Source organism: Manihot esculenta, chromosome 13 (genome assembly GCF_001659605.2).
Source record: "Manihot esculenta cultivar AM560-2 chromosome 13, M.esculenta_v8, whole genome shotgun sequence".
Classification (NCBI taxonomy): Eukaryota; Viridiplantae; Streptophyta; class Magnoliopsida; order Malpighiales; family Euphorbiaceae; genus Manihot; species Manihot esculenta.
This window is the reverse complement of record NC_035173.2, coordinates 3,882,557-3,910,270: the sequence shown is the minus strand read 5'-3', so window position 1 is coordinate 3,910,270 and position 27,714 is coordinate 3,882,557. Positions and strand designations below refer to the sequence as shown.

Here is a 27,714-nt window from a genome sequence, read left to right as displayed (position 1 = left end):
GCATACATAAAGAGCTTATTACCCTCATAAGCCAAAACCATCAAAACTACTCAAAACCTCACTAGCTCTCTCCCAATCATGCATACACTCTCCCACATGCAAAAAGGAGCATAAATTCCTCAATCCAAACATCACATAACATACATTGGGCATAAAACCCACATAAACCTAAACATGCATATCTACCCATACTCAACCATTAAAACTCCATTAAACTTACTTAAAACTTTATTAAAACACAAGGAAAGTAAGGATCTACACTTACCTCTTGAAGATCGAAGGGTGGTGCGATCCCTAACTCGGAGGTGTGGAGGATTCAAGCTCCAACAATCTCCAAGCTCCCAAAACTCCTACTTAAGCTTCAAATCTTCAAACACAAGGGTAAAACTCATGAAAACTTGAGGGATGGGTAGAGAAAGCACGAAAACGACCAAAGGAAGGCATAAACTCACCTGAGCTCGAGAATGGGAGAAAACTCGCCCATTTTCGATCTGAGGGCTCTTTATAGGTGGTCTGGTCAAAGACCTTCCGCAGCCTAACGTGCCCCCTAAACTCATGCATGTTCGGCGGCCGAACCTTGGTTAGTTCAAACAAAGCTTTCGGAGGCCAAAAGCACTCCCGAAACTTTCCCATGTTCGGCGGCCGAACTTCACTTTCGGCGGCCGAACCTGGCAAATACCTCCTTGGTCTTTTCTTTTCAAAACTAAATTCTTTTTCGTTTAAAACCATGAAATCAGTAAAAACATTTTAGAAAATACATTTTACCCCTCTAGAAGCCTCTGGCATCTTCAGAATTCCAGATTCTAATGGAGATTCCACCGGAAGATAGGGATTCCGATGCCGGAATCTAGCCGGGTATTACACAATTGCTAACCAGGACTGGATCCTTGGGTATTGTGGTTTGCTAGTACCTCGTGCGACTCTACCTCGTCTCACACGGGTAGCCCTTTCCTCGCAGGCCCACTAGCTCCACATAATTTTTCTTACCCAGGGTGGTTCTAATACCAATTAAAACAGTCCGGCCCAAACTGGCCCAAATAACTTTTGGGCCCACTTTCCACTTGGCCCAAAATAGTTAACCCAAGTTATTTAGTAGTTTCGTGCTAGCTATTATATACAATTCGGAATTACCGTAATTTCCCGATGTGGGACGCGGTACAAACTGGCAGCTCAAGCAGGCAGCCGATTCTTACAATGGCTCTGTCCAAATTTTTCCGAAAACTTCTTCCAAGAGTATTTGAGAAGACAGTGCATATGTGAATGCAATAATCAACTCTTTTGATATTGAGTTTAATATTCATGTAGTAACCATATTGTCCACCTTCTTTCATTTCTCTAAATTTTGAGACCCAGCGAGTGGCATTTCGAAGGTGCTATCAATAAAACCAAGTTTGTCCTTGGTCCTTAGAGTAATCATCATATATCTGCTCTATAACAAATAGTTCTTCCCAATAAGAGGAGAACTGACTAGTTGCATTCCAAGATTATCTGAGTTTTGAAGTATGAGGAAGTCACTCTCACTCTCTTTTCCATTTTTAGTTTGATTCACGGTTTCTAATGTTGTTTCTCTGGATAATTCTTCTGTCATTTTAAGTGACGAAGAAAGAAGAAAAAAGATTAGAGAAGAAATAAAGCACAAATATGTTCTGATACCATGTAACAAAAAGAAACTTGATAGAAATAAAGATGCTGAGGCAATTGTCACTCACATTTTTTTATTTGATAAGAATGGGTTTATATACAGCTCTATCGACTATTCTGGAAGGGTACAGGTCATTATGTGCAACTCATTATGTACATCTATCGTTACAATAGAAAACATATAAACTAAGAGAGAGAAAAATATTTTTTCTATTATTTCATGCAGCTAGTGCATTTTCTAGAATGATTATTCAACCTTTTTTGTTAGCTGGCATGTCTTCTGAAATAGTCATCCAACCTGATTTGCAGGAGAAGTCGTCCGCCTGGATTTGCACATCTGGAATGGTCGTCCAACCTTGAGTGATCGTCTGATCTAGTCTATTGGAGAGATCGTCCGACCTTGTCTACTAGAGAGGTCGTACGACCTGATCTACTGGGGAGGTCATCACCCGGTCTGCTGGATCCAATCAGGTCTACTGGAGAAATCGTCCGATCTTATCTACTGGAGAGGTCGTCCGACTTGGTCTACTGGGAAGGTCATCACCTGGTCTACTGGAGTGATCGTCCAACTTAAATATCTAAAAAAGAATGGTCGTCCGATTGACCTAGGTCTGTTAAATACCATCAGTTACAATTAGATAATCTATGCAAGTATGGCTATGAAAATTCATGTTATTTAACTGTTGTGGTAGACATATTATGGCTAGATTTTGCCACCAATTCAACAGATCATGGTTAGTTTTAATTATCCTATCTCAACTCTTTTGTGCATTTAATAGTCATTCGAGTTCTATATAATAGATGAAAAACTAATCTTATGAGTAATGGAGGTTAACTAATAAAATGATGAGAGCATTTTCCTATCATTTCAATCTTTCTATTCCATTTTTTAGTAATTCTTTAATTAATATAAATATTTTCAACTCTTTTAACTGTGTTACAAGTTATTTTTTAATTATTGGGGATTTATTAACTTCATTTATAGCTGGCAATATAATGTGAAATATTGAGATTGAGATAGATGAAAAGCTAAGTTTATGAGAAATGGACGTTATTTAACAAAATGATTAGGGCTATTGGTTGTGCTTGCTATAAGGTAAAATGAGTTCTTCAAAATGTCATATGCGATATTTTTCCTTCTACTCCAATTTCATGTCCAATTATCTAATACTCTTTATTTTATTGATTGAAATTATAATAAAGTAATTGATTAAAAAAATTAATTAGAAGTGATAAAATAAGTGGATTAATAATTTTAAAGCTTGTATAGTTGTATGTTTTTGGATATCCAGTTTGTAAAATCCAACAAAGCAAAATCTCAGTTTCTCTCTATTGTCTTAATCTGCAATTCTGTACTGCTTCAATGTTTTGCATGATCACAGGGCTAAGCACAAGTCGACTGGTTTAAAAGGGTTGATTTTGTTTTTTTGTTGGAATAAAAGGGTTTATTTGCTAAGATATAATTGACACACCTAATTCTCATTGATATAATATTCATAAAAGGATTTAACAAGATCTCAATCATCATGGAGAGATTGGTTATTGACTATATATTACAATAGAACATAATAAGTTTTCCCAATACAACATAACGCTTTTCCCTAATAAGGAAAAACCCACAACTTACATAACGACTCTTATATTTAACTCAGGCTCTAAAGATCGAGCTACCGGCTAACCTCTTTAAGCCAAAAGTTAATCGAACCCATGTTTTCCTAGCTTATTCGTCCACGATGGTCCAAGTCATATCGTTTTCTGCGGTGGTCAGAGTAATACTATTCTCTGCAGTGGTCCAAGCCATATCATTCTCGAATATCCAGTGGCACACCTCTATCCGGCCCGGACCTGAACCCAATGTTAAGAAAGCTTCGTGGGCAGGGCTCCAAGACGAAGTATCTAAGTGACAAATGGCAACCCCGTGGTTGATCTTCGCCTTGCTATTTGTATCCAAGATATCCGCTTCGTAAACCCTAACTTTGGGAACCGAATGGCAGAAATAGAGCAGGTAAGGCATTTTACTAGTTCAGATTATTATTTGATCAATTTTACTAAATAAACATAATTTCTCAAAAAAAATAATTATAATAAAGAATTTTCCCATTTGTATGCATGCCATTCATTCTTATATATACATTTCATGAGGAACAATAAAGAAATAGTTTAATACTTTTCATAGTCATAATGCATTTTGTTTATAAATCTTTTTAAGAAATAATTCAACAATAAAATAATTATTTCGAACATTTTAAATATTAAACTAAATATTATTAATTATTTGAATAGTTTTTATAAATATGGTAATACTATACAATATTCTGATATTTCGAGAAAATAGAGTTTTAGAGTATATATGTAAGTTTAATCTGAATGATTGTGTTTTTCTTTTTATTTATTTTTTTATTCTCTAGTAACACATAACCACCACTTTGTTATAGTGTCACTGTCTCTGTCACCTGTTTGTCTATTATCGTCACGCGGCCATTTAATTTTCCTTCGGTGCGTATGATGGTTGGATCGCAATATAGTTTGGCCTCCTCTCCTATTTTCTGTCACATCATGCCCGATAAACTCCTTTCTAATAGGTGCGGGCCTTCAGACAGTCCAGCCTGCCGTGGGCGCGAATTGAATGACGGATTGGCTTGCATAATGAACGCTAGTGGTTTTGAGTCTGTTTTCTTTTTTGAAACTCAACTCAGTTTGAATGTTAGAGATCCAATTATTTTAAATTAATTTTTTTATTTAGTGTTTAATATTAATAAATCAATATAAATACTGAAAAAATAATGTGATACTTCGTAATTTAGAAATATAATTTTAAAAATTTAAAGACTGTGCAGGCAAATAACTAGTTGGTAAAAATAATCGATATCAAATATTAAATTATTGATTCCTTTATTTTTTTTTCTAAATTTTTTATCTCTTTTTTTGTTATAAATAATAATCAATATTATTATTTTTTCTTCACATTTAAAACATTCAAAAACATTAATTAAAATAATAATTTCACTTATAAAGAGAAACTTAATAATATTTCTACATGGATTGACACTGTCCGCCTTTTATTGTGTTCGTGATTTAAAATTTTGTAAGAATTTATTTTTATCAAATATCATATTTAAAATGAAATTAATTATTTTTTCAATTTTAAAAGATTATGTAAAAATAAATGTATAATTGTGTTAAGAGTTTATTTTGGTTTTTTTTTTTATTATAAATGCTTTTTTCCCCAAATGAAGCCTTTTATCTTACATTATTGTGATTTAAATCCTTGATAATATTATTTTTTTAAATTTTAATTTTTAAAATAAATAATAATTTTATTCTTTATATTAATTTTAATTAGTTAAGAAAATTTTTTAAAAAAATATATAAAATATAATAACATTAAAATTTTTAAACTGAAGATATAAATTAGATAATAATTTTATTTTATATATATTAATACAAATTATTTAATATTATGCTATAATAAAATTAATATAAAAATAATCTTTTGAATATTTATAAAATATAAAATTAAATGTTTTTGTAAATATATATGGAAACAATTTATTTATTAATAATTAAAAAAATAAAAAAACTAATATATTATCTCATAAAAATGTCTTATCCAATTAATTAACTATAAAATAATGAATTAATTATATAATCTTTTAGAATTATCTAAAATAATTATATATTTTAAATTTATCTTTATAATATTTTGTTTAATAACTAATAAAAATATCTTTATCCATTTAATATTATATATTTTTTTAAAAAAATAGAGAATAATAAATTAATTATTATCTATTTCAATAACCGCATTTTATAATTGAAATAGTTGTTAATAATTTTATTAGAATTTTTCATAATTTTACTAATACAAGTTGAAATAATGCTATAACTAATCTAATTGATAATTATCATAAAACGTATTGAATAATAGCTTTTTTATTTTTATATTATTATTATTATTATTATTTTATAAATCATAAAGATCATATAATATATGAAAATATAATGTTAAGTAAAAATAATAAATTTAATTAATAAAGAAAATAAAAAATAATTATTTATTTTAAAATAATTATATATGATGAAGTATAATTATGTTTTTAAGTGGTATTTTTAAAAAAAATTTAAATGATAAATAATAAATTTCTTTTAGATGATAATGATGTTAATCGTTATAAATGATAATCATTATTTAAATAATGATGTTTATATCTATTAAAAATTTGTAAATAATTATTTTTTATAAAAATGAGATTTTATAAATTAAAATTAAATTTTTTTAAATAATAAATTTAATTTAAGTTAATTAATAAATCTATAGTTTAAATGAGTTGAAATTCATTCTCTACTCTTTATAAAAAAGCTACAAAATTTAAGCTTTCATGGTTGAAATAGATTGATAAAAATAAATTTTAAGATTTTATTTCGTTTGTATTCTTAGTTTATAAAATTATTGCATTCATAAAAAAATATTATTTTATATTTTATATTTAATAGCATTGTAATGTTTCATATTTTATCTATTATCATTAAAATTTTATTTTTTTAATATTTTATTGGCCGCTTTATTTTCAAATTTATGATAATAACAAGTAAATAATTTTATTAAGTAAATTTAAATATTATTTAATAAATTAAATTAAATTTATTGATATTTTATTCTTTCTATGGATTTTTTAAAATTATTAATAACAATTTATTATAATAATAAAATATTAAATTTTAATATTTATCAAATTAATATAATATAATATATTATATAAAAAAATCAAAATAATATTTTCAATGAGTAATCGATGTTAAAGTGCTTTAATAAGTAAAATAAAATTTTAATATTATTAATTTTAAATTTTATTGTAATAATAATAATGTATTGAATTTACATAAATTTTAATATTTAAAAAAATAATTAAATTTATAATGTAATATTTATTTAAATTTTAAAGTTATTAGACGAATGTTTATATTTTTATTTGTACATAAATAATAAAAATAAAAATTTTAAAATAAAATTACTAATAAATTTCAATTTAATAATATATTAAATTATTAGATAATATTTTCAATTTAAAAAAAATTCCACATAAAAAATATGCATATAACAAATTATTTATTTGAGTAAATCTAATAAATTTTAGGTTTTACTCTTCTAATTTTTAATTTTTTCTGACAAATCTAACAAAAAAAATCAATAAAAAAATTAATTTACTTATTTTCTTTGTATACACGATTGTATTTTATTTTTTTTTAAGTTTATAGATCAGCATGGTTGTGAGTGTTTTATAAAAGAAATTCAAGATTTTCACCTTCACCTATCCTCCATAAAACTAATATTAATAGTTTAGTGGTTGAGATTCTAATATTATTAGGAGTTTATTTTATTATTTTAGTAATATTTAGAATTAATTTTCTTGTTTATTATATTAACCATTAAATTTTAATTTATTATTTTTATTAGTACTATGAGATAGTTATATGAAAATAATTAATAGTAATTTATTATAATAAAATATTAAATTTTAATAAAATAATATTAATAATTTATAGTAATTAGTTTTAAATTTAGAAGAATTAAATTACTTATTATATAATAACAATAAATTATTGAATTTGAATATGTAATTTATATCTATCTAATTATTTATAAGTATATAACTAAAAATAAATTTTAAAATTGATAATGATCTTGTTATTTAAATTAATTTAAAGTTAATAAAATTTTAGTTTTATATATTTAAATTTATAATTGGATAATAATTTTATAATTGAATTTAAAATTTAAAGCTAGAATGATTTTATTATTTAAATTAATTTACCATTAATAAAAATTTAAAATTTAATTTATATATAAATATTAAAAACATAAATTTATAATATAAAATTATTAAAATAATTTATTTAAATATTAAATATATTAAAAACTAAAAAGTGATAATATAAAATTATTATATATATATATATATATATTAAATATAATGAGTTAAAAAATATGCACTATTGAAATAATGCTAGTTAGAATAAAAAGATGCAGAAGCAAATAATTAATTATATTTAGACAAATTTAAGAATTAGGCAAGAGATGTAGAAACAAATCGATGATAAGAGATTAAAAAAAAAAAAAAATTATCTAAAAGTTTATTTAGGGAGAGAAGTTCCTCTTAATCGCCTTCCATATGTTGGTTTTGTTCGAAGAAGCTAAAATAGGAGGGGTATGAGGTTTCTTTCCCTCTATGCTAGGGGAGACCCATTTTATCGTACAAATCCTCACATCGAATGTTCATAGTTTTTGGTAGTTTTGCAAATCCGATGTGGTTAAATGAAAAGCTTCTATGGGATCTATGGTCCTGTGTGTTCTTGTGCAAGTATTTTGACCAAGACTCCCATCTCGTCTGTAGCAAAGGGTGAGCTCTTAAATGTTTATAGTTTTACAATACTATTGCCCTCTCCCTCCCCCTTCCCCTCTCTTTTTTTCTCCAAATGACACCCATATTAGAGTTTTTCTTACTGGTTGTTCAGAGAAGGAGCCGCACCGCTAGAATCTCCCCCATCGATTTCTCTTTTTGAGTCGAGCTTCATTGGGCCTAGAGGCCTCTTTCATGTATTTAGGACATGGGCCTTTATACTCATTTGTTTTGATCTTGGACCTCCAATCAGTCTTGGATGCTTATCTTTTTTTCTTTTTTTTTCTTTTGAGCTGCCATTGGATGCTTATCTTAGGAAAAAAAAAATCCAAGAGATGCAGAGTAAACAAGAAAAGCCCCTATCCTCCAACGGGCCCAAGCCAAGAGGCTCAACGTCCGAACACCATCCCTAGAGCTACAGCTTTCAAATAGATATCTCATCCTTCACTGCGTTGGCAGACGAAGCCAAGCCCACACATGGCTGGACAAAAGGCAGTTTCTCACACCGAATATTTGTCATTTCATAAAGAAAAGCAGAAAATTTAGTTCAATTAAATTAAGAGACATTATGATTTTTACCAAACATAGAGAATCAAATTGTAATTCCAGCTAAAAAATAAAAAAAAAAAGTAATTTACCCCTTTTTTGCGAACTATCGAATAACCACCAAAGACATTATAATATCAACCAGTAAAATTTCAAAGCGCAGAAATAAGACATAAGAATGGTAGTTAATGCAGAAAGATTAACGCTTCAAGAACCATAACAACCGAGTACAGCAACATACACTTGATAGATTGACATCTGTGATCACATAGCGCACGTAAGTTCGATTACTGTCCAAAAAAAAAAAATAGGTAGCAAACAAACCAAACCAAGTTTCTAAAGGCAGCTGCTTTGACTCATCGATTCTTACAGCTATCACCATCTGTTTGGAAGTCCAATCAAAGGGTTGTGCTGGATTGGCCGTCAAGGTAAAAGCAACTAGTGCAGAAATAGCTTCCAGATTTCCTCTTCCTAGAAGTGAACTTCACATGCATTTTGGACAAGACATGTCCAGTAACAGTAATTTGCTTTGCTGGAGTTGTTTTTATTCTCAGATCACCATCTAGTGAAGCTGGCAACACTGCACAGATAAGTCACTCTTCAACAACGTTAACAAGTTCATATTCAATCAGTGATAGATTGTTATCCTCATTCACACTGAAGCTGGCAGGTTCAGATACTTCAACGCGTCCCCACTTGTCCACAGCAAGTCTCATCGATCCTTTGAACATGTCAATTTTTGCATTGCGAAGGGTTACAGTAGCTCCCTCTTTCATCAAGTCCACTAAAAAAGAGAGCAATAAAATATTATACAATCTAAAAACAGCTGTAGCTATGCAGGATAATCCACTTTTCAAGATGCAAATAATAAACTATTCATGCTTACACAGCTGCATATGTTTTAAAATTTTAAAATTTCTCTTTCAAAAGTCAAGTTTCAAAAATTAGTACTTTTAATGCCTTACTCCAATCAATCTATCGCCACAAGTTCTGAGAATACAGAGCATATAAGAATTTCTTCCTATTACATTTTTTTTTTTACCAAAACTCAACAGCCAGCATTTTTTGCCCATTTGAAATCAGGAAAGAAAATTTCTCAGTACAAGAAATGATTACAATGTCAGGTGTAAAAACCATGTACGAGTAAAAATGCTAGGAAGTCAGCTGCTTTAGTTTTATTATGTCCATGAAGGTGAATCAATCTGATTCTGGGGGGAAATATGAGCTCGCTAAAAAAGCATGAGCCAATGCCAATTTCATTGCCATAATGTAGCTAAAACTGCAAGAGCCCTTTGAAACAAATTTATATTCATCTGTTAATAGATAAAAAGGGAATGGGATGGTCACCAGACTCACCACCAATCCAAGAACTATGAACAATCAATACTTCTTGGAAAAAGCCTAGACAATATGCTAAATATCTAGAACAAATACATTTCTTATTTCACATTCACATAAAATTTGATTACTTTCTGTGCATGAACCTCAATACAGACCCAGACAAGAAACAGAAAATACCTTGATCATTTCTAGCTGTAAAGATGATCATTCCTGTTTCATCTCCTACCAAACATTCAGCAATTCGCATCTGGCGCATTTGGGGACCATCAGCACGACCCTTCTGCAAGACCATCTTTGTACTAACAACCTTCACAGTGAGAGTATGCCCACTTGTGCCTGGGCGGAGCTGGTCAACCTTGGTGAATGTAGGCTTTCGCAATCCTGATTTTGATTCAGCCATTTTCAAGAAACCTACATAGGCAATAGAAATAAAGTGATCAACACAGACAAAATGGAAGAATGAAATGCTAAAAATCCCCTCTATCCATCAAAACAGCTGCTTCCACAACAAAGACATAAATTCTAATAATCCATCCCACAACACAAAGTTCAGCGTTCCAAAAAAACAAAAAACAGCTAACCATTTGATTTGCTGTCAAGAAACTTGAAATGACTTCAAAATTTGGAAAGTCAAGCTATCAAGTATAATGGCACAAAACACAAAACATCTAATGAGAGCATCCCCAGCAAAGTTACAACTATCAGATTATTGAACCTTCCACGATAAACAAAGGTCAATGCAAACCAACTCAGAATAAAAACTACAATAAAGTAAAAACATAAAGCTGTCATTAGCTATAAATAATTCACACCAAAATACATCACAAGCAACCCACCCTTTAAGGAAACAGAAACCAAAAGGCATAGTAAATTCTAAAATCTCGCCTTCGACCCAGAATTACGATCGTCTAATGCTCAAAACAAATATAAATGCTTTGGGATTTAGAAAAAAATCAAAAGCTAAAAAATAAAAACAAAAAAATCCACACAATTACAAGTTAATCATCGCCGTTTATTCACATCTATAACACAATAAATCCCAAATTTCATGGCTAAGGAAACGGATCGAAAAGGAAAAAAGCGCATACACGACAGACAAAAGCAACACAACAAAGTAAAACCCTACGTATGACGTAATTAGGGTTAAGATGATAATCAATAATAACCTGAAGCAAAGGAGAAACAAATTACGAGACAAGAGATTGAAATAGAGGGAGCTAGGGTTTACGATCACCTGTTGAAGTGGAATTAGAGAGAGAGAGGAGATTAAATGGATATACTAAGGAAGGTAGGTTTAAGGGTCGGCTCTAAAGACTAGAAGGGTAGAAGTGAAGGAGTGACGAGTGAATAGGGACCATTGATGTTTTGATTGAACAACGTCGGATCTAGTCGTACACGTGACTTCTCCTTCCCTTCGCTTCGAAGCTGGATCCTTGTTTGGCTTTTCTTTTACTTTTGTTCCTCACCTCGTATGGCTTTATCCTCCCTCCGATCTAAATGTCATATAAGGATAGTGTAATATATAAATATTTAGTAGTTATCAAGTTTATCCTTATCCTTATATAAGCTTATATCTTAAAAGTGTTATTTTTTTTGATTTACATGCGAAAATGGCCAAAAACATAAAATTTAGCATTTAAAACAACCGCTTCATATATATAATGAATTATATTTTTCACGTTCAAATTATTTATTATTTTATAATTTAATTATTGAATATAATAATAACAGGTCTACATACTTGATAAACTTTAAAACTTTAAAAACGACCAAACATTCAAGATATATTAAGGAAAATCAATTATGAATTATTATTTGATAGTTATCATCATCAACTATAAGTAACAATTATCAACATATTTATATTTAAATACTAGATAAAAAAAAGTCATGTAAATTATTTTTCATGAATTAAATTTTAAATGATGAATTAAAATAATTATTTATTAAAAAATTAATATTTAATTTTTATAATACATGAAAACTCACTATTAAATTATTTATTTTTAAAAAATACATTAAAATATCTATAATATTTTAAAATATTTATTAACTAATCTCTCTATTAATTTTAACTATTATATATTTATTATTTTTATTATTTAATCCCTATAGTATTAAAATTTTTATTAGTTGATTTCTTAAATTTTTAAAAAATCTAATAATTAATTTTTTTTATATAAAAAATATTTTAAATTTTTTTATAATATTTAATCATTAAAATTAATATTAACGAATTAATTAGTAGATTTTTTAAAATATAAAAAATATTTTATTATATTTTTTAAAATAAAAACATTGACACGTATTATAAAAATTAATAGTAATTTTTTCTTTATTTATTATGATAAATTAAAGTTATAGTTTAATGAAGGCATTTTATAATAAATTGAGATATGATTGTTTTTACAGGTACAATATTATATTTATTAACGTTTGTTAATATAACTATTATTTGATTTTGTATTAATAGCAGACAAATATTTATTTATATTTTTAGTGATATTACAGTTTTATATAACATTTACACAATTTATATTAAAATTAATATTTTTGTAAAAACGAAAGTTATTTATAATGAAAAAATCGATCGTTATATATGGTTATAAAAATTTTAAAATAAAATTATAACAGTCATATTTAATATTATATTTAAATATCATAAATATCTTATTTAATAATCATAAAATCTTGAACGATTATAAAATTTTTATCGAACTATAAAAGCTTTTGACGGGCTGATTTTCATTTAAAATTTGTGATTCGATTTATTTTCTAAATTGAATAAAAACAGTAGGATTTAAAAAAATTTGAGATGATTTTATTTTTTAACGATTTTAGTTTGATTTAAAAGTGATTATAATTTTAGTTTCGATCCCAATTAAATTTAAATTATAAATTATTAATTTGATTTTAATTTAAAAAAGTTTAAAGATAAAAAAAATTAAATGAAATGCAGAAAAAAATGCAAGTCACTGAATATATATTTTATTAAATAAATAAATTTCATAAAATATATCTATTTATATGATATAAAAAATAAATTAATATTACATATAATATAAAAAATAAAATAATATACATTTAAAGATAAAAAATAATTTTTACAAAATTTAAATTTAATTATTTAATTATTTAATTTTATTATATATTAATTTTAAGTGATATAATTTTATAAAATAATTCATTTTAAAAATAAAAAATAAACTGAAATCGATTTGGACTTCCCGTTCAAATCGATATATTTTAATTATAGTTGAAACAAAGAGAAACTATAACCAGCCCTCTAATATAAAATTTTAATTCAGATTTAATTTTAAATTTAATCAGTTTAATTCTAATTCGTAATTGATTATCTAGAAATTAGCACCATGAAATGTGACATATTTTAAAATTAAAATTAAAATTAAAATTTCAATTATTATTTTTTAAAATATACTTACCCTATTTCAGTAATTAAAGGCATTTCACTTCTTTTATAAATCTATTCTATTTATATTGATACTAAATTTTATTGGTTTCATTAAAAATTACTTTTGAAATTGAACTTTTGACCAAACTCTATCCCTCCGTTTGGTATATTATTAATTTGATAGGAAAATATAATTTAAATGAGTTAATACAAAATTATCTATAATTTTATTTATTTTAAAAATTAAAAAATAAATAAATTCTTTTATTTTAAGTAAAAAAGTCAATAAAAAAATAAAAAAATAATCAACAAATTATTTTTCTTTTTAAAATAAGGAGTGAAAATTTGAATCGAGATCTCTCAAATTTACTTGAATATACATACCGTACTAAACCTGTAAGTGCATAACCAACAAATCATTGTTATTACATTTTATTAATAACATGCATAGCATAGTATTATTCAAAGAAAATAACCATGGCTAAAGTAATAATTTTTTTCTTTTATATTTTCATATAATTGTTGCATGGATATTTTCATATAATTTAAAATTTTAATTAGAAGTAAATAATTAAAAAAATATAATTTTATTATTATTGCTTTTTTTTCAAAAAAAAAATACTTTATTTAATAGCTTTATCAATGTGGTTTTAAAAAAATGTAATAACAATATATATATATATATATGGATATGTATATATACAGAGCAGAGAGAAGAGATAAGTCGTTAGCAGTTGGGAACATGGAAACCACAATCCCAAATCCCAAACTCAGAGCCTTTCACTCACTCTCCACCAATCTCTCACTTCCATTTTCTCTGAGATTTTCCCTCACTTTCCCAGAAGCTAGTAGAAAGAAATCCACCTCTTTTAGGCAAACTACTTCTTCTTCTTCACTCTCTTACATTCCCCTAAGAGTGTCTGCAAATTCACAAGCAGCCCCTGCTTCAACCCAAGCTACTAAAGTGTCTTCCATACCCTCTGAAATGAAGGCCTGGATTTATGGTGAATATGGAGGTGTGGATGTTTTGAAGTTTGATGATAAAGTTTCTGTGCCTGAAGTGAAAGAGGATCAGGTTTTGATCAAGGTTGTTGCTGCCGCTCTTAACCCAGTTGATGCCAAGAGAAGGCAGGGCAAGTTCAAGGCCACAGATTCTCCTCTTCCGGTACATCACTTTCTTCTTCTTCTATTTCAATTGCTTGTGTTTGGAAATGTGACTCAAATTGCTTTTGTTTCCCTCTGGTTTCTTAGCAGATAAATGGGTAATAATAAATTTTCTTTACTCGATTATTATCTGTTGGTTTTTCAATTTCTAATTAAGCTAAAAGGGTTTTTAAATTTCTGTAAAATAGACTGTTCCAGGATATGATGTTGCTGGGGTGGTGGTAAAAGTGGGGAGTCAAGTGAAGGAACTAAAGGAAGGGGATGAAGTATATGGTGACATAAATGAGAAAGCACTGGAAGGCCCTAAACAATTTGGGTCATTATCTGAGTATACTGCTGTGGAAGAGAAGTTATTGGCATTGAAACCCAAGAATCTCGATTTTGTACAGGCTGCTGCACTTCCTCTTGCTATTGAGACAGCATATGAGGGTCTGGAGAGGACTGGCTTTTCTGCTGGTAAATCTATTCTTGTTTTGAATGGTTCTGGTGGCGTTGGAAGCCTAGTGATTCAGGTATGCAATCTTGGATTCAATTTTTCTCTTCTAATACCATAAGTCGACTGTTTGTTATTGTGAAAGATAAATGCTTGTGTTGCGTTTGCTTCTTATCTAAATGCAAGTTGCTTTAAGGGAGACTTTCATATTGCAGCTTGGTGCAACTTAAATGATTAGTTATGAAAGATTTATACATGCTTTAAATCCACTAGAAGCATTTAATGCAGTTTGAGTTGATTCAATTCAAGTTGTTTCTGATAGACCCAGAAGTGATATTGTGCAAACAACCTCAAATTCTTGAAACATGAATGTGATGTTGTAAATGATTATTTGACAATTTTAAAAGAAAGAAACATGTTCCCATACTTGCAAATATGTTTGTAAAAATCTTCGTCTGCTTGGCATAGCTCGCGAAACAAGTGTTTGGCGCTTCTAAAGTTGCAGCTACATCAAGTACTAGAAATTTGGAGACTTTAAAGAGCTTGGGTGTTGATTTAGCTATTGACTACACTAAGGAGAACTTTGAAGATTTGCCAGAAAAGTTTGATGTAGTTTATGATGCCATTGGTAAGTTCTTGCTCTAACTGCTTGTTTTGGAAAGCTATGAGGATTGATGTTTCTCTATCACTGGGAGAGTAGCCAATAACAAGTGATTCACAGTAGAGCTTGGCAAAGTTTTATTGATTAATTTATATGTTAACAATGACAGGGCAATGTGATAGGGCAGTGAAAGCTGTGAAAGAAGGGGGAAGTGTAGTGGCCTTAACAGGTGCAGTGACACCACCTGGTTTTAGATTTGTGGTGACTTCCAAAGGAGAAGTTCTTAAGAAACTAAACCCATATTTGGAGAATGGAAAGATAAAGCCAGTGATTGATCCAAAAGGGCCATTCCCATTTTCTCAGGTTGCTGAAGCTTTCTCATACATTGAAACAAACAGAGCTACTGGCAAGGTAGTCATTCATCCAATTCCATGATATAGTAGAAAATAGAGCCATTTTGTAATGCACTAAATTAAACATGAATAATGAAAATTAGAGTTGCAGACTTTGAATGCTCACTTCCACTGTCAGATATTGGTGGTTTCTACTTTCTACCTTTAGACATGCCATTAGGCTGAAGATCTCCTCAGGTGGGCTGGGCTTACGTGAATAACGGTCTACAATAAATTTTGCATTTAATCAAATTCGTTTTATTAAACGGGTGCATCTACACTAGATGTGTCTAAAAAAATTTAAATTTGCTAGCCACAAATATATTTACGTGAATAATGGTCTACAATCATTTTGCTTTAGTTTTGTTGTGTAGTCCAAGATGATAAAAGTCTCTTTTCAGTATCAAATTATCCACACACGTTGTCATCAATTCACAAGCACATATACTTTCCCATGGAAATTTATTAGGATGAATTGTCAAAAATTTTCGTACCGTCTCATTTGTTGTTAGAAAATCTCTTCATTTTAATTTTATCTAGGAAAAAATTCCCTAACTTGCAACGGAGATTTCTGGATTTTTTTTTTTATAAAAAAACCTATTTTTAATCCATTAAAATAAAAAATCACATTACCATTTTTATTTGTTTCGATATCATGACCGTATATAGAGAAATTTTCTATTTAGTTTTTGATTATTGTTATTATTAATAAATCAGTTTCTGCATTTTTAGAAATATATTAAAATATTTTTATATTTTCTCTCCGTCAATAAAATAATCTTTCTGTTTATTTATACTGTTGAAAATATAATAAAAGATTAAATTACTCATCTGAACACTTTCTTCGTTTTTTTCTTCTTCTTTGATTTTGATTCTTCTTCTTTTTTGAAGAGAAGGAAAAATGACTATTTTATTGATAAAGAAAAAAATAAGAATATTTTAATAGATTTAAAAAAAATAAAAAAAAATTAATAAATTTCTGAAAATATGAAAACTGACTTGTTAATAATGACAATATTCAGTAATTAAATAAATGATTTTATTTGAGAGTAAAATTAGATTTTAAAAATTATCTCTTTCATTCTTTATTTATTTTTAATTCGTGATAGAAAGAAAAGATAAAAATATTTAATTAATAGATTTCTGAAAAATGTAAAGACTAACTTGTTAATAATAATAATACTTAAAAACTAAATAATAAATCTCTCGATATTCAAATATTTATATCATTAATAAAAAAAAATGGGTTGATTATTCATTCCCAAGTTAATCCAAAAATGGCTGTTATGATCGGGGAATTCCAAAAAAAATTCTTCTAATAATTTTGGACCTAATCTTTTTAAAAAAGCGCGAATCTCCCAAATAATTACAGAAAGTTGGAAATCTTAAATTTGTAACATGCAACGTAAGCATCTGCATGACAGCACAATTACCCAAACCCTGAAGAAATCTCATGCTCTGTCTCTAAAACCTGTTGTTTACTAAGTTATATAAAATAAGTTGAGTGATGCAAGTAATCGGAAATTAAACAAGTGCTGAACAAACCATAGGAGAAATATAAAAGCAATAATCCAAATGCACCACTTGTTTTCTTCTGCTGATTACTGATAAGTTTATCAACAAGATGGTTGAGATATCCTTTCATGAGGCATAATCTTCCCTCTCCAATATTTGATTATTCTTTTCCCTACACCTAAGATTTTGACAAAGCTATTACTTGAAAAGTTTTTTAAAGCATGGTATAATAAACTATTACTATGTAAAATTTTTTTACAAAAAGTGCCAATTAATTATATCTTTTAGAATTCACTTATTTATTTGTAAAATATTTGTCGGTATAACCAACCGATCTTGATTTATCATTCCATATGAGATTATTTATATGAAATCACAATGATATAGCATAATGTCTTTAATTTATGGAGTAATTAATTGAATAGCTTACTAAATAAAAAAAAGAAAAGAAAAAAGCATTTGACAACCGAGAGAAACCATTTTATTGAATCCTATATCGGTTTATTAATACTCTTATTGGTTACTTAATTCGTGCAAAATGAGAGTTGATATTTTTTTTTTCTTTAAATGAGATCAAGTGTTTGATTCTTATAAATAGAGTAAATTCGTTAGAAATATTTTACTCTTAGTTGATTTAAGGCTGTAATCGAATCGAATCGAGCCGAGTTTTGATAAGTTCAAACTTTATTAGAAAATAAATTTAAAAGCTCGAGTTTCGAGCTCGACTCGAGTTTTATTTATAAACTCGAGCTCGATTCATAAAATAAATATTAAACTCGAGCTCGAATAAACTTGTTTATCATATTAACGAGCCAACTCAAACTCCATTCAAAAGGTTCGAATTTGAACTTATTTAGACTCGAATTTGAGCTCGATTATATTATAAACAAGCTCAATATAATTCAAATTTATTTAAATTATAAACAAATTTAAATTATAAGGTTATCGAGAGATTTCTAAATTAAAATTTTTTATTTAATTGAAATCTCTCGAACCCAAAACTAAAAATGAATGTAAAAGGGTTATCCTTTTATAGAGAAGTCACGATGAGCCTGCTCACGAGCTTGTTCACGAGTAAACGAGCCTGTAATACCCGGCTAGACTCCGGTATCGAAATTCCTACCGTCCGGTGGAATCTCGGATGTCGAAAACCTCTAGAAGGGTAAAACCATGTTTTTATAAAATGTTTTAATGTATTTTATGATTTTAAGAAAGAAAGGAAATTGAGTTTTGAATAAAAAGACCAAGGAGGCATTTCCAGGTTCGGCCGCCGAACATTGGATAGTTTAGGGGGGCAAGTTAGGCTTCCGAAAGTTTCAAAGGTTCGGCCGCCGAACTTGCATGAGTTTTGGAGGCACTTTAGGCTGCCGAAAGGTGGTCTGGCAGTCCCTATAAAAGGGCTCCATGGCCGAAACGGGCGAGTTTTCTCCCTATTTTCGGCCACGGTGAGTTCCTGCTCTCCCATGGTTGATCTTTGATGTTTTTCCTCCGATCTTTCATGTTTTAACAAGCTTTATGTTGATTTGAAGATATTTGAACAAAAAGAGCAAGTTTTGAAGCTTGGAGACCAAAGAGTTGATTTCTCCCCATCTCCGAGTTAGGATCGTCTCTCCTCTCGTTCTTCAAAAGGTAAGAGTAGATCCATAGTTCATTTCATGTTTTAAGCAAGTTTTATGAAGTTTCTTGGGGTAGAAAAGCATGTGTAGGTTTATGATGAGTTTTTGGTTAAATGTGTGTTTATGAACAATGTATGTTGAAAATGCATGTTTGATGTGTTGTAGTTGGGGTTTAAGATAGTTTGAAGCCCTTAGGAGCTTATATGCTTGAGTATGCATGTTGTAGAATAGGAAAATGCATGATTTAATGAGTTGGGAGGCATTTATGCATGAGAAAGGCTGGGTTCTGCCACTTTGGGAGGACCCAGGTTCGGCAGCCGAAGGCTCTTTCGGCCGCCGAACCTGCCTGTGGAGGCCAGATTTCGGCTGCTGAACCCTGCCCCCGAAAGTGACTTTCGGCTCTGGAGGGGAGTTTCGGCCGCCGAAGGTGCCGTCGAACATGCATGAGTTTCGTCTCTGGAGGGAACCTTCGGCCGCTGAAAGTGCCGTCGAAGGTGCATGACTTTCGGCTCTGGAGGGACTTTCGGCCGCCGAACCTGCCGCCGAAAGTGCCCTGTTCAGCCCTCCTTTGCATGATTTCTATGATTGTTTTAAGATGTTTTAGGGGGTTTTTGAGGAGTATTTTAGAGTCATGTTTATGTATGTTTGGTCCCTCATTTGAGTCCACCTGTGTAGGTTCGGACCCGAGGAACCGAGGATCCCAGCAGTGAGTCAGCTGCTTCAGTGTCTTGTCAGAGCTAGCCAGAGGTGAGTGGAATAACTCTTTATGTTTCAAGCAAACAAGAAAAGTTTTAGCATGATTTATGCATCATGAATGCCATGAGATATATTAGGGTGCTTGCATTAGAATTCACGAATATGTGCATTGCATATTATGTTGTTGATGTGAATGAATGTTGAATGATCCATTAGCCCTCATATGTTATGACATGATGATAGGATATGGAAGTCCAGGCGTGCCTGCTCTACGCCCCTGGCACTATGTAAGGGAAAGTCCGGGCGTGCCTGCACTACGCTCCCGGCACTATTGGATATGTATGTTATGATATGGAAGTCCAGGCGTGCCTGCTCTATGCCCCTGGCATGATTAGACTGTATAGAGGGCTAAATGGTGACAAGTTCATCCGTGATGTGAATTGTTTGTGCGGTGATGCATTCCATGATATCACATGTTTTAAATACAATGTTTTATTATTCTGCTCACTGGGCTCTAGTAGCTCACCCCGCTCCCTAATTTCTCCAGGTTTGCAGGTACGGGATAGACCAGGAGGTCAGCTAGAGTAAAGTCTTGTCTATGTAATAGTTAGAAGTGGACATGAAAATGATGAAATGTAAAGTATAATTCAGTAATGTAATGTAATGATATCCATTGAGGTTTAGAGTTGTGCTTGACCCTAGTATGTTGTTAATCCCTTTTTGGTTACATGATCTTTTAATGAAATGTTTCATAATGTTTAAATTTAACCAAACTCTTATGATATTATGTCACCCATTGGAGTATTGATGAGGACTCCAAGGAGGGGTCAATGTTTATGTTTATATTGATGTATAGTACATGCACAGGTTGAGTTTGGTGAATGAATGAATGTAAAAGTTCAAAATTTTTATGTATGTGTGGATCATGTATGGGATTAAACAGGTTGTCAGGAGATATGTTAGGCTTGCTACGGGTCCCGGCGGCTTTAAGCCGATCTGGATCCTAGCGCCGGTAGTAGTCCTATTTCCGGGTCGTTACAGAGCCGAATACTGCTAAGTTTAAGCTCGATTCGTTTATTAAACGAGTCTAAAAGGTGAGTTCGAGCTCGGCTCGTTTAAAAAATGAGTCGAACTCGATCGAGTTTTTATCGAGTTGAGTTTCGAATAACTCATGAACAGTTTGGTTCGTTTACACCCTGAAGGTGATTCATCCGGTGAAAATAAAATCTAGTTCTGGCCCCTAATAATTTGAAAACAAAAAGGAGAAATTCTCATCAACCACTTCCACCTAACTTGCCTTATTTACTCTTTTATTATCTTTCTCTATTACTTGCACTCTTTAATGATTAAATCATTCACTGCGTTTTTGTATTCTTTTCACCTTTCTTGCACTAGCATACTTTCCTCCCAAGTTCACTATAAATGCAAAAACCGATTAAGAGCATGATCAAACTAGTCTTATAGATCTACTTACTGATTATCACCATGAACTCTCTAAGGGTTTCAATTCTAATCATCTCTGCTATACTTCCTCTTTTGCTGGCACCAGCTTCAGAGGCTGCTATTTCATGCAGTGATGTGCTCAAGGACCTGAGACCTTGTGTCAAATACCTAACAAATGGAAGTGGGGCACCACCTGCAGCTTGCTGTGCAGGAGCCTCAGCACTTGCATCTGCCGCAACAACCACCGCTGATAAGAGGGCTGCTTGCGCCTGCATCAAAACAGCAGCACAGAAAATAAATCCAAATGCTCAATTAGCCCAATCTCTTCCAGCCAACTGCGGGATCAGCTTCCCTTACACTGTTTCACCCAACGTGGATTGCTCCAAGTAAAATATATTTCCACATTACGCTGATTTTTTTTTTTCCCGCTTTTGTTTCGACACTCACAACAACTTCCTTCATATTTTCTTGTTAACCAACCATGATGTTTTTTTTATTGTCTCATTTTTGCAGGATTAGTTAAAATCGAAGTGGTCTGTCGATTCTCTTGTCTGTATTACTTGGTATGTTTCTGGGAATGCTAAGAGAGAGTGACTCTACTTGATTTATATGTTTATATTGGAAAGCTTATTATCCTGTCATATAATAAGCTGGAATGTCTACTAGCTATTATATCTCCAATAAATAAAAGCTTTTTTGAAGTGTGATTCTCTTTTTAATGTCTACTAGTTCCAATATTATTATTTTATAATTTTAATATAATTTTTATTTATAATAATTAAAATTTTAATACTATATATTAAAAAATAAATATTAAAATAAATGAGTATTAATTTTTTAATAAGATTTAAAACTTTAAAAATAACAATGTTTTATTATATTAAAAAAATAATAACTAAAATAATTGATAATAAAAAATTAGTCATAAATTTTAAATTATAAATAACTAAATTTAGAGTTAAATCTTTTATATAAAATAAAAATATAAAATTATTAATTTTAAATATTATTATATTTAGATAAAATTAATAGTTAATACACTATTTAGTTTACCTACAATTTATTTTATAATTGTACTATAACAATTTTTTAAAAATTATATGCTTAATAACTTTATTATATAATAAACATTATAACATAAATAAAAGTTTTGTATTTTTTTAGTAAAAAAAGTTTTGTATTTTACTACAATATTTATAATAATAAATTGATTAAAGTAATATATCTTATTAAATTTATATTATGATAATCTTTTATCTAACTTTGATTAGATATATTTATGATAATTTGGTATTAGAATTGTAGAACACAAAATTTAATTGTCGTATAAATTACTAAAATTTAAAAATAATAATTTCATGTAAACTAAGAATGAGTATTTTTTTTTTTATAACACTACGATAAAGTGAATCCGCAATACACTTAATTTAATATGATAGTAAGTGTATATGTGTAAATTCGAGAGGTGTCAGATTCTACACTCCCAATGTCTAATTTCCATTTCAAAAAAAAAAAAAGAATCCGCAATAAACTAATATATGCATTATTAATATGATTTAATAAATATTTAAATTTTTTTATAGGGTAATGAACTGAAATTAAATTACAATGAAGGCAGCCATGCACAGTTTGATCTTATGACAAGAAAGAAACTTTTATATGTGAAATAGAAGAAGGGTTGCAAGAAGAGCTCATGCAACTACACAAGTTGTAACCTTAAAATCAAGATCCCACAGCTCAAAACTTCCCTTTACAAAATCATAGTGTGCACCTTTCACACTCAGAGTTTTCTTCAGTAGTCCTTCTCTCACAAATGGATATGTCAACAGATTTCCCAGTGATACATTCACAGCCTCCTGCATTTTCTCACTCACAACTTTAATTAATCACAATAATGTTGATTATTCATCTTTAATTAATAATTGAGGCAAAGATATTAAAAAAAAAAAAAACTAAATTTAACTTGCCTTTTCGCAGGTGAGGCATTGCTCTTCAAAACTTAAGTCACTGCAGCCTTTCTTAACAATGGTCCTTGCGGTCGAACCGATTTGAACCCAATTTTCTATGAATTCACTGCACATTAGTAAATGCACGAGAGAGTTAGAAGGAAGGAAGAAAGAAAGAAAACAAAGTGATTCCTTGAATATGCAATAAACCAATCCATATACATGAATTTTTCTGATAATTTAAGGTATACTAGGTGGTAAAAAAATTAGGAAATTTAGTAAATGGCATCACCATACACTTTTTCTTAAAGTAAAGAACCACCCGCCGTGGCCGGGGAAAGAAAAGCAAACTATGGATGTTTTAGTGGAATTGTTGGAAAGCAATATTTCTTGCTTTTCCATTTCTTTTTAGATTCCTCTCCAATAATATGGCACCAGTCAATAAAGAATTTCGCAAAAAATTTAAAAATAATTAAAATATTCGTATATAATTTTATAAAAATTTATTTGAATTTTTTTTTTTTTTTTATGAAAACAGAGAATTTTTACCTAGCAGTGGTCCCATCATCTGGGATAGACATGAGCCCCTTTATCCCACCACAGCAGCTGTGGCCAATAACCACAATATGCTCAACCTAACCTCTCAAGATTCCAAACAAAAGATGATAAGGAGACGATGAAGTAATAAAAACTTACTGTCTTTATCAATTGTTTTTTGATATGCAGTTCAAGTAACTAAAGAATATTACAGCATGACTATGAATAATCCAAGAAAAAGAATTAATTAACATAATAATGTGTGAAGAGTAATGTTAATTAACTATTCACCTTCAAATGCAGCACCGCATATTCAATAGCTGCTCCGGCTCCTGAGTACTTTGTCTGAAAATTTAATTAAGGAGTCAACATTTCATATCATTAACTTTGTCCTAAAAAGTAATGCAAACTTAATTGTCTAAAATAGAATACTTGTGGAATAATTGATTTCTGAATTCTAAAGAAGCATAGGGATTAATGAAGAATTATTATTAAAAAAACCTTATCATATGGTGGGACCATGTTAGCAATGTTGCGGACCATAAAGGCCTCTCCTGGTTGGAAATTGAGGATATGAGAAGGGCAAACTCTAGAATCTGAGCAAGCAAATACCATAAACTGCATACGTAACATGTTAAAGTTAGCTCAATCAGTGCATGTCCCATGATCCATGCGGAAACAATACAAAGAAAATCAAGACCAGCTTAATGCGATTACAATATATATATATATATATATATATATATATATTATCGATTTCAAGTTCGATCCATAGTCACAGTTTGACGTAATTCAACAACTGCTTCTGAAATAATTGCAATTTTCTTTATGCTAAAAGAAGATTGAAACAAGTTGACAAAAATGCTAGAATTGCTATCATTTTGAAGTGCGCACACTAACCTTGGGGCTTTGGCCTTTGGCTAGGGCACCGTACAGAGTGGGATCCTTCCTGAGAAAAGAGACAAAGTGCCATTATTAGCCCAATTATGCTGCTCCTGTGTTTCACTCCTCATCATTTTCAAACTTCAACTTTTGTTCACTCATGCTTCTAAAATGGACATGCCCTTAATTTAATTAAATATTAAGAGATATTTTTAAAAAAAATTTAAAAGTAATATAATATTAAATAAGATTATAATAATTTATTTATATATTATTATAATGTAAATAAATAAATAATAATTTTAAAGATAATTTTAAAAAATTTGTAAAAATTATGAAAGAAATGGAGTATTTAATTATTGCACGAGACGGATCGGGAGGACAGCATATTCCAGTATTCCACCAACAAACAACCCAAGAAAAGGAAAATACGTACTCAAATTTCTCTGTCTTGAAATGGATAAATCCGCTTTTTATCCTGTCGTACGGGTTACAGCCATGTGAACAGGCCGCCTCTAACTCCGCCGTCAACTGCTTGATTTTTCCGGCGGCGACGCCCCCGAGTTCAGCTTTCTCACTGCAAATGAGATCAGAATTTAAAAAAAAAAAAAAAAATCAGTTAATCGTTGTCTAAAAGCGGGGACCATCGATGGAGCGGTGATCTAAGCCGCTCGTTAAATGGGCCCAGCGTGGTAACATAACTACCCGATAACGCGTCTATAGATCTCGCTGTGTAGAATGGTGGATTGAGAAAAGTAAATATCCACAAAATGACGACGACGGACATGAAATCATTATTCGATATATGTAAGAATTTGTTTGTTAGGACGATGAAAGGACACACACAAAGGTACCTGAGAAGCTTGGACAGTCCTGCAACGGCTTCCTCGTATGAATCGTTTGCCATGTCTTCTTCCTTCTGCTAATAATGAAATTAAATTCCAGAGCAAAACAAATAATTAATTTCTCTGCTATTTAACTTGAGTAATTAAGATCAGATATTCTCATAATCAACTAAATCGATTCCAGAGTCTACATAAAAAACGCAGTGTTTCAGAAATATTCAACAGTATCAGCAGAAATGAAGATAAAAAACCAGAAGAATTGTAAATATATAACCAAAATAATAATAACAATAATTAAAAAAATATGATGATATGAAAAGATCAGAAAGGCGAAAAGGATGAAAATCGGAATCGGGATCGGTGCGTGCAGTAGATGAGCAGTGGAAGAAGAATCTATGACGGACCTTTTTCTGTGAGAGTGTGCAAGAGCCCGAGACTGAGAGGATTCTGGTTGGGCTTTTGAGAAGGGAAGAGAATTAGCTTAAAAGGAGCTCACTCGTGCACACGAAAAGCTCGCTTGTTGAGGCCTGACATAAATACCGCACTTTTTCTTTGACCAAAGCTAAATTAAATAATTCTTTTTTCTAAATTAAATATCTTATATTTTAAATAAAAGAATTAATATAAAATAAACCAATTAATATTTTAAATAATTTTGCTTTCGCTAATCCAGATTAGGGAAAGAAAAATAATGAAATGAAAATATTATTTATTTTCCATCCCTCTAGAAAATTTTCCAAACAAAACGTTAGAGAATTTTTACATTCAACTCATTTTGATTATGTGGTCTTCCAACGTTTTATTTGTAATTGGAAACTAGCCATTCGTCTTCAATAAAGTTTTTCGGAAATCGACTGGAGGGCTGGAGGCCGGCCAAAACTAAACTAAACGTTAAAAAAGAAAAAATTAAAAATTAGATAGCTTCAAGTTTTGCAACTTACCGAGACTTTTCCAGAACAACACAACATCATACATTTTCCAAATTTTCCAGCCATGTTTCTATCCAAGTACTCTTCCTTTCCCACCTGCCAAACAGGTTCAATAAGTAAATGCAGAAGAAGCTGTTTTATTTCAAGCCTATATATCTGTATTGGGCTGCAAAGTTGGGAAAGAAGAATGGCAGCCAAAAGCTTACAGGTGAAAAAAAAGCAAGGACAAAAGTTTAAGGGTGTTCAGTTGGATTAGAGAAAGTGAAAGAAGAGGTAATAATAAGAGCATCTATCTTTGTAGATGAGAATCTTTTTATGTTGTGGTCTTTGCTTCTTTGTTGTTTAGTCTCACTCTGAGGCTTACTCATCTCAAGCCTTTCATTCAACTAACTGTCAAATATATCCACATGCTCAGGTTCAGTTTTTCTTGGATGTGCTTTCAAATCTAAGAGATAATAAATTCTTTTTATTTTATGTAATATAATAATTTAATAAATCCTATTAGAAATTAATTTAAATTATTTATAAACTCGATTATTATTTTAAAATCTAAATCCGTACTAAATCTCATTAGAAATTAATTTAAATAACTGGTTTGAAACCTCATTATTAATACTAAAAAAAATTTCAATCCATTTAATTTCATATATTTTAATTTTAGTTATAATTTATATAAAAAATATTTCCATGTTTGCTTTGATATACTTACCATTGAGTTAAGTTTGCAAAGAGAATGTCATACGAGAAGTGAATGAAAAATGACATTGTGCAGGTGATTAAAAGCTTTTTGTCCGGGAGCAGTGTGTTCCATTGGAAGCTTCATAATAGCTTTGAGATTGAGTTGGACAAAGCTCTGCTCTGTAACTACAAACTGCATGAAGCTTTAATATTGCATGTAAAGTACACTTTTCTGCCCCTTCTTCATTATTGTTTATTCAATATTATTATTTGAGATGTTGAAATTATTGTTGGGTTCTCCATTTCATGTAATCACAAAATTGGAATTCAATGCAACAGATTGAAAACCATAACTATGACGTATATATACCAAAGCTTGTGTTCTCCATATATTCTTTTGGAGTCTCCCTTACCATCCTTGAACACTTATAAATTTTGTATATGGACACACCATGTGGCATTTCTATTTTCTTATTTGAAATTCAAAATTTTATAAAAACTGAATTTAATTTAATTTAAATTTTTTCTATTAATTTTTATTTAAAATAAAAAAAATTATTTATTTTTAATTTTTTTTTTTTTTGAAATAGAATTTGGAGATTCAACCCTTAAACCTTTCAAGACTACAAGATGCATTTTCCACCAGACTAAACCTTGGAGTGCTATTTATTTTTAACTTTAAAATCTTATTTTTAAAAA

At 30.0% G+C, this 27,714-nt stretch overlaps 4 protein-coding genes across 9 annotated transcripts; 2 read left to right on the top strand and 2 right to left on the bottom strand.

The window, feature by feature from the left end:
• Positions 1-8,764: 8,764 nt before the first annotated feature.
• On the bottom strand, positions 8,765-11,397 carry LOC110630196 (uncharacterized protein At4g28440). Of its 3 annotated transcripts, none has more exons than XM_021777558.2 (3): positions 11,093-11,397; positions 10,104-10,337; positions 8,765-9,369 (listed from the first exon to the last, which is right to left on the bottom strand). In XM_021777558.2, exons 2-3 carry the CDS (start codon positions 10,324-10,326, stop codon positions 9,179-9,181), a joined length of 414 nt encoding a protein of 137 aa, XP_021633250.1. In that variant the 5' UTR covers positions 10,327-10,337; positions 11,093-11,397; the 3' UTR covers positions 8,765-9,178. The 3 variants fall into 3 exon arrangements, with proteins under 3 accessions (XP_021633250.1, XP_021633251.1, XP_021633249.1); XM_021777559.2 differs by having other exon boundaries at positions 11,118-11,397; XM_021777557.2 differs by having other exon boundaries at positions 11,161-11,393.
• Positions 11,398-14,035: 2,638 nt separating this feature from the next.
• LOC110629066 (2-methylene-furan-3-one reductase) lies at positions 14,036-16,054 on the top strand. Its single transcript, XM_021775915.2, has 4 exons — positions 14,036-14,503; positions 14,691-15,014; positions 15,404-15,563; positions 15,706-16,054. The coding sequence occupies exons 1-4, from the start codon at positions 14,081-14,083 to the stop codon at positions 15,969-15,971; spliced, it is 1,173 nt and encodes a 390-aa protein (XP_021631607.1). The 5' UTR covers positions 14,036-14,080; the 3' UTR covers positions 15,972-16,054.
• A 5,138-nt stretch (positions 16,055-21,192) lies between these two features.
• LOC110630400 (non-specific lipid-transfer protein 8) lies at positions 21,193-21,917 on the top strand. The gene is made up of 2 exons (XM_021777884.2): positions 21,193-21,584; positions 21,712-21,917. The coding sequence occupies exons 1-2, from the start codon at positions 21,241-21,243 to the stop codon at positions 21,719-21,721; spliced, it is 354 nt and encodes a 117-aa protein (XP_021633576.1). The 5' UTR covers positions 21,193-21,240; the 3' UTR covers positions 21,722-21,917.
• Positions 21,918-22,753: 836 nt separating this feature from the next.
• On the bottom strand, positions 22,754-26,622 carry LOC110629094 (carbonic anhydrase 2). 4 transcript variants are annotated; one of them, XM_021775969.2, is made up of 10 exons: positions 26,350-26,620; positions 25,813-25,935; positions 25,418-25,485; positions 25,000-25,140; positions 24,582-24,630; positions 24,183-24,299; positions 23,973-24,026; positions 23,694-23,779; positions 23,166-23,271; positions 22,754-23,054 (listed from the first exon to the last, which is right to left on the bottom strand). In XM_021775969.2, the coding sequence occupies exons 3-10, from the start codon at positions 25,468-25,470 to the stop codon at positions 22,890-22,892; spliced, it is 771 nt and encodes a 256-aa protein (XP_021631661.1). In that variant the 5' UTR covers positions 25,471-25,485; positions 25,813-25,935; positions 26,350-26,620; the 3' UTR covers positions 22,754-22,889. The 4 variants fall into 4 exon arrangements, with proteins under 4 accessions (XP_021631661.1, XP_021631660.1, XP_043805159.1 ...); XM_021775968.2 differs by having other exon boundaries at positions 25,418-25,482; positions 26,350-26,618; XM_043949224.1 differs by lacking the exon at positions 25,813-25,935 and having other exon boundaries at positions 26,350-26,622.
• Positions 26,623-27,714: the final 1,092 nt, after the last annotated feature.